At 48.2% G+C, this 12330-nt stretch overlaps 1 protein-coding gene across 1 annotated transcript; it reads right to left on the reverse strand.

The window, feature by feature from the left end:
• Positions 1 to 7168: 7168 nt before the first annotated feature.
• Positions 7169 to 8404, reverse strand: HTR1A (5-hydroxytryptamine receptor 1A). Its single transcript, XM_077816292.1, has one exon. The coding sequence runs from the start codon at positions 8402 to 8404 to the stop codon at positions 7169 to 7171; it is 1236 nt and encodes a 411-aa protein (XP_077672418.1).
• Positions 8405 to 12330: the final 3926 nt, after the last annotated feature.

The raw sequence follows: 12330 nt of genomic DNA on the forward strand, positions 1-12330 counted from the left end.
CTTCTTTGGAATTGCATTGGCTTTTGCCACTTCCACCACATACAAATCTAAAAGCCCGTCCCAAAGTGACAGTTCAGAGCGCAGAAGGTTTACACATAACACTTTCGCTTAGACAGCATGCTGCCAGCCGGATAATGACAAGATTTTTGCCCATTCCAGCACTCTGCAGCAGCACAACCATTTTGGATTTTCCCACAGACATATTTGAAGCTTTAAAAAGTTCACTTGAATTGTTAAAAATGTTTCTCTGAGCAAGCATAAGGGGCTGCAAAATCTCTCTCGCGGTCACCATCTTCCCTATGAAAAGTGGTTCCCTGGTGAGCTCAGTTCTAAAGGTGAGTTTCAGGATGTTTCTTGGAGCAATGTTTGGAGAAGCATTTTGAAACTCAGTTTTCAAGCTTGAAACTTGACTATTAGGACTCCTTTCTCAGCCGGGTCTACGCTAGAAACTTTTCCCAGTATAGTAACCTTGGTTAGGATTGAGATTCTTTTTTTAATATAACCTTTTTGTACTGACCAAAACCGTAGTGCAGTGGATGCAGTTACACAAGCATAAAAGTGCTTTTGCTGCTGTCCCTCATTTTGTTTGGAGAACTGGTGCAATCTATACTGGCAAAAGCACTCATTTGCTGGTATAACCTGCCTCTACACCAGGAGGGTTTTGCCAGCATAGCTATGCCAGCAAGCCTTTTCTACTGTAGACTAGGTCTCAGGCCCTGGCTCAACACCATTGAAATCAGTAGAAAGGTTCTCATTAACTTGAGTGGGAACTGGATCGATCCCACACAGTACAAAAAATTCCTTCTGCCACTGTTGACTTTTTACAATCTTTCCTTTAGTTTTGCAGAACCCCAAAGAAACATATTAAAATGAAAAATAACTTACAGCCTCAATAGCTGCTATAGGGAATCACTTGTAATTGACTACATTTGTTGAGGATCACTTCCCTCCAGCCTAATTTCAGACTTAAAAGTTTTTGCTTTCCATTTAGAATGTCTCTGTATTCATTGCCTGGGCTTAAACAACCATCTTAAAAAGAAAATAACGCTTTCTGAACTGTGAGGAAGTTGCTTGTTAGTGAAGCAAATCTAATACTGCAACCAAGCACAAATATTGATTTGATTCTTCTTTTGAAAACAGAAAGTCCTTTTTTTAATCGTATTGGGAAATCAAATTAAGATGTTTGTGTGCTGTAGTTTTCACACTAAGATGTCCCATCCTTGAAAGCAGGCTATTTATTCTGTATCAGAAATGATAAACTCAGGGCAAGAGAATGGGAATTTTGCCATTGACTTCAATGGTGCCAGGATATCAGCCTTCATGTTTATTATATACCACTTCTATGCAACATTTTCTGCATAGTGACATTTTTCAAAACCACCTATAAAGAACGTCACTTGCAGCAGGGCAAAGGCTGACAATTGATCAGAAGTTGAATTCTAATAAAGCTAAATATAATTCAGGAAATTACATCAGTTGGTGAAAGCACATAGCTGACCCATTTGTCTGCACAACATTGTCTCTTAAGGTTCACTCAAATTAATTCTAATTGTATAACATCAAGATATTGAAAAAGAAAGTTCCCCACCAGCTGCTATACATATGTGGTAAGAGAGCTGATTAGAAGTCAGACCAATAGTCTTCACCTCAAATTCTCTCAAACCGTTGTTGCTTAGCAGAAAGGTAGATTCTCCTTGGGATTTCTGCCTTTTTTTTCTACTTGCTCTCTCTAGAGTTTTTTATTTAAGAGCTGAGCATACTGCCTGGCAGCTAATTAGTCTTTAGGGTAGATCCTGATGTCCCTGCATGTGCTGAGTAGTGCCAAACTCTGTGAGTTCTCCTGCTGATTTCAGTGGGACTATTTTCAGAGTGAGGTAGTATTCAACACATCTGAAGGCATCAGCATCAGGCTGTTTGGTCTGAATAATCTTGTGTATCCTGTCGCTCATCCCGCCAAAGCAAGTGAGGGATAATGGAAGTGATATCGCTCAAAGAGGGGTCCGTTGTGGACTGTGATTTTTTTTTTCTCCTGTATCCATCATTTCTCCACTCCCTTCCTACTGCAATCGGCCTGCTGATTGGCTGCACACTGTACAGCTCCTTCTCTCCCACTGGAGCATGATACGTTTTCAAGTGAGTTCTTGTGTCAGGGGCTTGTGTGTGAAAACCCTCCTTTCCCATATATTTTGTTTCCATCCTTCATTGTTATGCCTAGGGAGGTTGTGGAATCTCCATCATTGGAGATTTTTAAGAGCAGGTTACACAAACACTTGTCAGGAATAGTCTAGATAATACTCAGTCCTGCCATGAGTGCAGGGGACTGTACTAGATGACCTCTAGAGGTCCCTTCCAGTCCTATAATTCCATGATTCTATAAACAGCAGCTTGCATCACTGAATCTTTTTATTCTAGAGTGGGAAGGAAACTTCTCTAAATTATATGGGTTTTATTTCCAGGTGGTTTATCTTCTCTCCCAATACCAGTGCCCTGTTGCTGCATAAAGGTGCTACTTATTTCTTCTTTAGGCCCTATTATTTCTTTGGCATTATGCCCTGGGGAGCTTTTCAGAACTTGGTTTTGCCCTGTGCCTCTGACTTTGAGATCTTGGATTTCTCTGAATTATCATACTAAGTTCAAAAGTGACTCAGTGTAGATAATACCAACTTTCTAGAAGCCTTTCCATAAACAGGTACTCTGCTTTGCTCCATGCTTAGTGACTATGACCGTCCCTTGTCTCAGCTGACAACAAAACCCAACCCTGATTTTGTGTTTTCCTGCTGTGATCCAAGTTTTAACATTCCCCAGCAGCATTTATTCACTTCACAGGTACAGATCCCACCAACTGAGTTTTTTCAGCAAAATGACTGTTTGTCTCCTTCACCTACATGTGACTTTCCCCTGCTCCTCTTTTATTGATGGGGGGTTAATCTGCTTTTTTCTGTATTTCTAGTGTGTTCACTACTTTTTGCCATGCAAAAGAAAATTAAGTTGATAGTTTTCAGGAACAACCTGGAAACTTGGAAATAAAATGTCAGTACTTTATGCCTATGTGTTTTTAAATGTAGTTAATACTCTCAGAACTCTTTTTCCAACCCGGCCCTGGGCTGAGTGTCACCATTGTTGATGATGTGGAAGAGGGGGAGAGCAGTTATACATGCACACTTTAAGTTAAAAAAAATTCACAGGGATAAAATAAGCAAAAGTGGATTGCTGAGAGTATATTTTTCACCTTTTTGTGAAACCAGTGGAAAAATCTACACTAATGTGCTCTGGTCTTACATTAGAAACCCCCTCCCCACATTATATATCTACCACAGCAGTTACACCCAGTTTCTTTAACATACATATTGGAGTAAGTATTATTACCTCTCCCTGTAGTGCTAATACAGGCTTTACTAGGAACCAGTGCTCCTTTCTTTTAGCATTTTAATCCTCCTTTAGAGCACCCAGTTACCATGGTCAATTAGTGTGGACAGACTGCTAAAGAGGCCAGAGCGCTGTCAAGCTGGTAGCTACCATCTCATAGACAAATCACAGCATCTGCATTAAACTGAATTTCTCTCACTAGTTCTCCTGGGGGAGGTTTTCGAGCGAGGCACAGAGTTTTGCTTGCAGGGACTCTCCGGAGTCTGGGTGCAAGAGAACAGAATCCCACCGGGGTAAGCCTCGAGTGAGAGGTGCTGGGGCTTCAACTCCAGTGATCAGCCTGGAAATAAGTTTCCCGACCCAGAAGGAAAAGGAAACCGCTCCAGCCCTACGCGAGTGCGCTGAGCCTGCCATTAGTGGGAGAGGTGAGGCTGCTCCCTTCCCCTCCGCCAGCTGCGGCCCCTCTCTTTGAAGTGGAGATTGCGGGGGCGGCAGATGAGGGGCCAATGGCAGACACTCATGGTTTTAGCAGCGGGCTGCAATCCTCGCCTTGCTACTGCGCCTTGGAGCTGCTCTGTAAGTACCCGAGAGACAGGGGAAATATACCCCCTCCCCCCCGCGAGAGGCCCCTCCCAGGGGCAGGTGAGGCACCCTGGTGACTACAAAAAGAGGGGCTAGGGAGGGGAAATAGATTCCGGGCTGAAACGTGCTACTCTCCCTTTAAAACCAGTTCCTCTGGGCTAGGGCTAGGTCTGGGCCAGTCGTTAAAGCCCCTTGCTGTCCTTTTGGCTGACGTCATGCCTAAGCTGTCACAAGCAAAACAAGTCAGCGCTCGTGAGCCAATGCTAATGAGGGATGTTTTCTGTCAGCTGGCCATTGGCGGCCTCCGCCGGCCTCCTGCTCTGGGGCCCAGCGCGCACAGGGGAGGCCCTTTAATTAAGACCTGCGTCTCCGTGCAGCCGGGCTCTAGCGAAGCGGACAATGGAATTACACTAGGGCAAGCTGCGCTGATGGCAGGTCCAGCCCTTCCACTCTCGACCCCGACCCGCTGGCCAGATCAGTCGAGTGACCTGAGAGATGGCTCCCTCCTGCAAACACTTCCTCGGCTTCTGTCCTTCCATCCCTAGTGCAAAGCGTGTAGGCGTTGGGACAGGAGGACCACCTACGCTGGGGCTATCGCTTCTCTTTGAAGGGGGGGGGGGGGGATGAAAGGGAAGCATCCATCGGTTGGCTGCGATAAAAGTTTTCAGCTTTAGCAAGTTTTTTTAAATGTTTCTGAAATGTCTTGGAGATTCAGTGCAAGTAAAAAACGGGGAGGGGGGCTAAAATGCACCGTTCAGATTAAATTTAAGCAGGTTTAAATTTGAAAGATAAACGAGATGTACATAAAACCATCAACCCACTCACTCTCACACCTACACAAACGCACGTGTGATTGTATCATTGTTTCAAACGCATGCCCGCCTACTGGATACGTGTATGTGGAGACAGATAAATAGATGATAGATAGATTCCTATAGGTTCAACAAAATTAAAACCATTCACTTAAAACGCACTTGCTGGTTCTTTGAACTCAAGTCACAAGATCTTCAACTTAAGTGGTAGGCTAAATTTTCAACTCCTTCATAAATGACTGTACATTAATTTTCCTTGGAATCTTGTGCACTTAAAAATACAACTTCGTTTTAAAATAAAGAAAATCCAGAATGTACACGGAGTTAGGAGTGATCAGAGAGAAAGGGGAAAATAAGATCAAAGTTCACTTTAATTGAGAAAATGAGGTCAAATAAATTTTCTTATCAGAAATTAGACTATTTGAACATATTCAAAGCATTGCTATCATTTAACTTTGGAAGCTGTTTAAATTCATAAACGACTTGACATTTACATTCACGTGAAGCACAGAATTAACATTCCCATTTACCTATAGGTAGTACAGATTATGACAAACTAAAGAAGAAAAATATGTATTTTTGGCTCAAGCATTCGATCTCAAACTACCTTCCCAAATACAAAGAATTCAATCCGTTTAATAGTGCAAAATAATATGCAACCCTGTCAGATCTGAACGGAATAACAGATCACGATGCATACCCTGTGTGAAACTAAGAGGCACTATACAAAATAGACATTCTGGCAATTCAGTTGAAATCACAGTTTAAGCTACCCCAATTTCTGACTTTAGAAAGAGCTGTTAGTGATACCTTTCAGTACAAATCAGGTTATTTCTTCACTCTCATCAAAAGCAAAGTATTATTTAAAAAAACCCACCTCTGCAACTTTCTTGAGTCAAAGGGGGGGGGGTTTGTTTAAAAGGAGGAAATTGGCATTGGGCGAAGTATTCAGGAAAGTTTTGTTGAACTGCCAAGAAGTCAGAGCTGACAGTATTTGTTTACTTTTCCACACTTTGCAAGTGAAGTGTGATTAGTACTACACTCTCTTTATTCCCTGCTATAGGGTGAGTGTTTGTTCAGCAACAATACCGTAGCTAATCACCTGTGCCGGGAGAGAGACTCGTTGATTTATTGCCCTTTTCACCGCACAGCATCAAAATGTGATTACCCTGGTTTAGCTGGGGAGGAGGAGAGAGAGGGCAAGAGAGAGAAAGCAGCACCTAGCAAATCGTTTCAAACTTCAGTAAAAGGCTACTTGTTTCCCAAACGAGCAGTGTGATTCCTAGTCATACTTTTAAGGTGCTTTTCAAAATGAAAACTTTCGTCTTATTTTCAAGAATTTTTAAACAATATATGTATTTGCGCTTGGTAGTCACGCAGATGGGTTCCGTGTGCTTTCTCAATGAGAAATCCTCGTTCAATTAGGCTGTTTTTTAAAAATCTGTTTATAATTAGGTGAATTGTAATGACTTCATGTTTAGCAAAATCTCTCTCATGTAAACAACGTAACTCCCATGCACTGAAAGGTAGCGGGCTATTATAAATACATGATACAGACATATCAGTTAGTAATGAGATCAGAAGTACCTTGAAAGGTTATAAAATTATATTTTCCCCCCAAAACGAAATTCACTTTTCCATCTCGCTGCCAGCGACGTAACTTTTTAAGCCCCTTCCTCCACTGTGGAAAGAACTGCTTCAAACTCGTACTTACTCGACCAGATCTAGGTTAGACTCAGAGCGCTCTGCAATCTTCTTTTAATCCAAGAAAGAAAGACAAGAAGGTTTTATGCATAGGATGGTTTATTTAACCGATGCTACTCGAGCAGACAAGGTGGTTAACAGGGACCACAAGCAACGATCTGCAAACCCAAGGTCTACCCAAAATAAATACAAGTGGCGAAATAGGGTGTCATTAAACGGTCATTAAATTTGTTAGTCTCTAGGGTGCCACAAGTACTCCTTTTCTTTTTATTAAACGGTCTGAGTACTGTGTAAACTCAGAGGAGCAGACGGCGCTCCGGTTAGCTGGGGAACACGTGCCAGTCTGTTTTCCAAAGCGCTGAATTGCAAGTGCTAAATTTGCAGTAGTTCAGAAAGGGGCTGACTCAGTTTGTGACGCTTTGGGAGGCGAGGGACTGGAATCCGGAGCGGCATTGTCTCCCCGTGGAACAATGGCAGACGCTGCACCGGAGTCTGAACTATTGGATTTGCAGCACGCTGAGCGTTGTAACGATGAGGAGACACTCCGGTGCTGCGCGGTAAAGTGGAGCTGCCCCTGCCGCAGTCCTGGGGAGAGTGGTCACCGGTGGGGGTGTACAAGGGGCAACAAGCAGACAATGTAGTAGGAGAAGAGATGTGGAGTTTGATGAAGCAACCGCAGGGAGCCCCCGAGAAGGGAGTGTCCTTCACTGCCTGCAAAACTTGCACTTGATAATTTTCTTAAAAGCACTTTGGAAATCTTTGTTGAAATAGGCGTAGATGACGGGGTTGAGGAGGGAGTTGGAATAGCCCAGCCAGTTGATGACTGCCCCCAGCCAGTCCGGCATGTAGCACTCACTGTCACAAAAGGGCAAGACCAGGGCCACGATGAAGAAGGGCAGCCAGCAGAGGATGAACGTGCCCATGATGATGCCCAGGGTTTTGACCGTTTTCCTTTCCCTGGCCAGAGCCATCTTCCTCTTGGCCTCGGTGCTCCTCTCGTTCTTCTTCTCGAAGGATGGGGCCAGCGGGGTGCTGCAGGGCTCGCTGGGCAGGGGCAGGTGAGTTCTGGAGGAGTTGTGATAATGCTGGACCTCGATGACCTCCAGAGCGGCTCCCTCCTCCCCGTGTCTCACGGCCCCGTTGACACACGCGCTGGGCTTGGGCTCCACCGTCCGCTTCCAGCTCTTGCTGGGCTCCCCGTTGCTTTTCTTCTGCAGGGTGGCCGGGGACACCGTCAGGCAGGTGTCCGCGATCTTCTTCTTCTCCGCTTTCTTGACGGTCTTGCGGATCCGGAACCGGGCCGCCCTGAAGATCCGCCCGTAGAGCACCAGCATCAGCAGCAGGGGGATGTAGAAGGCGCCGAAGGTGGAGTAGATGGTGTAGCCGTGATCCTTGCTGATGGTGCAGGCGTCGGGGTCCGACCTGTCCTCCGGCGTCCGCCAGCCCAGCATGGGCGGGATGGAGATCAAGAAGCCGATGAGCCAGGTCAGGCTGATGAGCACAGCCGCTCGCCTGGGAGTCCGCTTGTTGACATAGTCGATGGGGTCGGTGATGGCCCAGTACCTGTCCAGGGCGATGGCGCACAGGTGGAGGATGGAGGAGGTGCAGCACAGCACGTCCAGGGAGATGAAGATATCGCAGGTGACCTGCCCCAGCGTCCACTTGTTCAGCACCTGGTAGAGGGCGGCCATGGGGAGCACCAGCACCGAGACCATCAGATCGGTGACGGCCAGGGAGCCGATGAGATAGTTGGCCACGTTCTGCAGGGAGCGCTCCAGGGCTATGGCCGCGATCACGCAGGCGTTGCCCAGCAGGGCGCAGAGGATGAGGGCGCCCAGGAAGAGGGAGGTGAGGAGCTGGTAGCTGAGGGTCACCGCGGCGCCCGCGCCCCTCGCGGAGGACTGGTCGGTGGGGGAGGTAGTGTTGTTGGCCACATCCATGCCGGGGCAGCTAGGAGCTCATGGGCAGAGCGCGGCGCGGTCACTCCTCCGCGCTCCGGCGGGCCGGTGGCGAGTGCTCCGCTCTCCTGCCGCGAGTCATCGCCTCGGGCCCCCGGGCGCGCCGCGCCGCCAGTGCGCCTGGCCACGCCGGAGAGCCATGGGCGGGAGCGGCTGCGGGCATCCAGGAGCGCGCGGTTCACACGACGTCAGGCGGCGCGGAGTGGCGGTGCCTGTCCGGGCCGATCTCCGGGGCGAAGTGCGGCTGAGCGCCCGGCGGCCCCGGCACTCCTCTCCCCGCAGGAACCCGCCGGGCTCCGAGGGGCTGGCGCGGAGCAGCCTCGCTGGCGCTGGCGGCTTCTCCCCTTCACTCCCTCTGTCTCGCGCTGTGCCCCTGGCTGCTCCTGCTCCCCCTCCGCTCCCCTCCCGCTCGCTCCCTGTTTGATCTGCTCTCCCTCTCCCCCCGCCCCTGTCCCTGCTTTCGCTCTCTTCCCCCGCCCCCTCTCCTCTGGGGTGGCTCTGGCTGCCGGGCTGCCATTGTATTCCGGCCCCTTTCATCAACCGCGCGGGCGGAGCATCCTCTGCACCCGCTGGGGCAACATCCAGCGACGCGATCCGCCCCCTCCCTCACCGAGGAAAGCCCCGGCAACCCGTTTGGAGCTACCTGGTGCCGCCACTCTGTGCGGCTTCCAAACTACCTCCAGCGTCTCCCAGTCAATACACCAGTCAGCCCCGAGGACCCGAGCTTGGGTGCCCGGGTGGTGTCGTGGGCTTGCATCGTCCCCTGCCCTGTGGCCAGCAGCCCGGCAGGCTGGCGGGGGGAGCGGGGCGCGGCGTGGTTCTGCGGTGCCATGCCCGGAGCGATGCTCGCTGTGGCCACATGCCAGGGCTGGGGAATCGGGGGGACATGTGCAGGCTGAAGTGGATGATGCACCTCACGGAGTGCGTGGCTGCCTCCTGTTCCCCTCCCCGCGCAGCTTCGGCCCTTTCCTTCGCGGTTCGCTTTTCAATGCAAACTCCTGCCCCGGCGCGAGTCGCTCTGTGAGCCGTGTGGAAGCGCTTGGGAGCGATCCCCGGCCGTAGCGAGAGCAGCCGGCGGTGCAGACGCTTTTCCCGAGACTCAACTCCGGTGAAACTCTTCGGCCGCTGCCGTGGGCCAGCTGTGTCCGCCTGCAGCGCCCGGGACAGCTCCAAACTCCAAGGGCATTTGTCGCCACCTGCAGGTACACGGCGTGCCAGGGATCGCGGCTCTCCCATACCTGAGGCTGACAGGGGTCCGGCACACCCTCGGGGAAGAGCTCACCCAAGGCAGCTGGAGGTGACTTCTCCGCAGAAGTCATTCTCTCTCGGCAGCACTTCAGTGGCTGGGGCGCGCGGCTTCGCTTCTCCGGGGGAAAGCTTTACATCCAGCGGCCCTTCCCCGGGACCCTTGCAAGCCGCGCAGCAGGCGATGCCCAGGCGGTTCGTTGGGAGCTAAGCAGAACCAGCCCAAACACGTACTTTTTGTATCATAAACTTGGGGAAATTCTGCTCTTTATTAGCATGCCACCCAGAGATCACAATCCATTAAAAAAATCCCCACATTGCAGTTTATCACTCCGAAATGAGGTTACAATTATTTGGCTCCTCTGTTAGATGGCAATGGGTTTTTATAATTGCTTGGATGAAAGGAACAAAGGAGTAGCTGTCTGAATTACAAACGAAAACAAATGTATGCCAATATGGTGAGTGGCGTGGGGAAATATGCATGCCTTGAATCTTCAAGATACAAGTAATGCTCTCATTTTACTGAGTAGTGTGTTTTAAAATCAAAGTAAATGGCAAAGTATGTCCCATACTACCAAGTGAAGTGTGCGGACCAAAATAGCCATGAAGTGTGTATAGGTAGGTACAGACACACGCTACCGGTAATTCCTCTTACACTGTGTCAAATGATAGTTCTGTCATCCGTCCACTTCATGAAACTCCTGGGCTGTTAGCTGGGTAGCAGAGCAATCAATAAAGCAACTTAAAAAAAAAAATCAAGATAGGTCGCTATCCAGTAATGTGGTGTAGGTGTCCTGAGATGTATTGTTTTACAATGCAGTGCCGGGCACGGTTCCCACTCAATCATTTCAAAGCGCTGTAGTAATGAAAAAAAAAAAAAACCATTCCTGGTGATTCCTGTCATTTCAGCTAATGCCCTGAAACCAAGAGGCGAGTCTGTGTCCTCGGAGCCTTGGTGGCTCTGAAATCTGAGGGCCACGTGCTGTGTCCCTCCAAACACAGCAGCGCCGAGCTAGCTTTCTTCAAGTTGCATCACAGGAAATTACAATGCAACAACCTATTGCAATCAGGAGCCTCAGAAGATAAAAAAAATAACATACAGTTGCTCTTGATAAAAGTGGGGAAGGCTGGGTCTGAAAGAGAGAATTAAATGAGAAAAATATCGCTGGGAACAATCTTAAATGAAGATAGTATCAGGTTGACGTATCACAAATAAATAGATTAATATCCAGTAAGCATTCCAAACAGTCAGAAGAGTAGGAGGTGGCTTCTGATCAGGGATCACATACAAAGTTTCATGAATGACAGGTTTAACTTCTGCTTTACTTGGAAGGTGACATTACTGGGACGATTACTTGGTATGGTTTTTATCCTCTTGTCACCCTGAATGACCTGAAAGGATCTTTCCAATTAGTTTGCGTTGCTGCCGTGCAAATGTCTTGACAGCAAGATTTCTGACAATTTCCAAATAAACTACATTTATAATTAGGCCCAATGGCCCAGGTACACACACTCATACTTGTTAATCTGTATTTAGGAGTGGACCCCAAAGATACCGCTGGGTCCAGAACTTCATCAGGTTTGGATAAACTCTTTAGTTCGGGTGTGACTTATTGCTTAGAAGAGAGGCGATGCTACTGCAGAACTTCACTTTCAGGCTTTCAAGCTTTCCTGCTCCAAACCCCTTGAGCTAATGGGCAGGCATAGCAGGAGCCTGCAATGCTTTCTGATTAAATGCACGGGCATACCCTATGCCCCCTTGTATGCAAGGTGAGGGGAAATAGGACATGTCAATGATTGATACTCAGGTATGTCTTACTCCTGAACACAACACGGCTCAGACATTATTTCCCTGCTAATACCAGGTGAAATTCACAGCACAGTAGTGGCTTTCAAGGGATTAGATATAGTTTAAAATAACAACAACAACAACCCAGTGCCTCTGGCTAAGAGATAATTTTGAGCCAGCCTGGGCAAATGAGTGGAGCACAAAACTGGGAAGCAAGAAGCCAGAAGTTTGAGTGCAGATTCTGCCACAGGCTCCTTGTGTGGCCTTGGGAAGATAACATAGGCCAGAACTGCCAAGTGTCCTCTGATCCTGGGTGCTTCAATTCTGGGCTGCCCCACAATGAGGCAATTAGGGTTTGTTTTTTCAGAGGCCTGCAGACTCCAATTGATTGTTGTGGGAGGGGGTAGCAAAAGCAATGGCCGTTTCTGAAAATGGGTGTCTTATCTAGAGCAGGTCAAACAATGGGAACATTTTTACACAACCTCTTTTTTAAATTTGAAACTTTTCAGTCAGCTCTAGTCTTCATCTGTCTTACAGTTACATCAGTAAAATGGGTGTGTTGGGGTGGGGGGGAGGGAGCTGAGCTAAATCGTGGCCAGTAGAGGGAGCCACCTCCATGAGAGGGAGAAGTGGTGCAGGCAAAGGGGCATCTCACTCCTTAGTGGTGTGATGGCCTAAGCACTTTAACATATTAAATATTAAGTCTCAAATATTACTAAGCATGTAAATGACTGAACAGTCCAAATGAGGGCTCCCCAGGCCTAGCTCCTCTACTGTTCCCCCCAACCTTGGCAAGATGAGTCCTTAAAGGACTCTGCTGCCCATGGCAGTCTCCACCTGAACCATAATCCCTGCTCTGGAGGGAGGGCACAGG

Source organism: Eretmochelys imbricata, chromosome 5, assembly GCF_965152235.1.
Source record: "Eretmochelys imbricata isolate rEreImb1 chromosome 5, rEreImb1.hap1, whole genome shotgun sequence".
In the NCBI taxonomy this organism is placed as follows: Eukaryota; Metazoa; Chordata; order Testudines; family Cheloniidae; genus Eretmochelys; species Eretmochelys imbricata.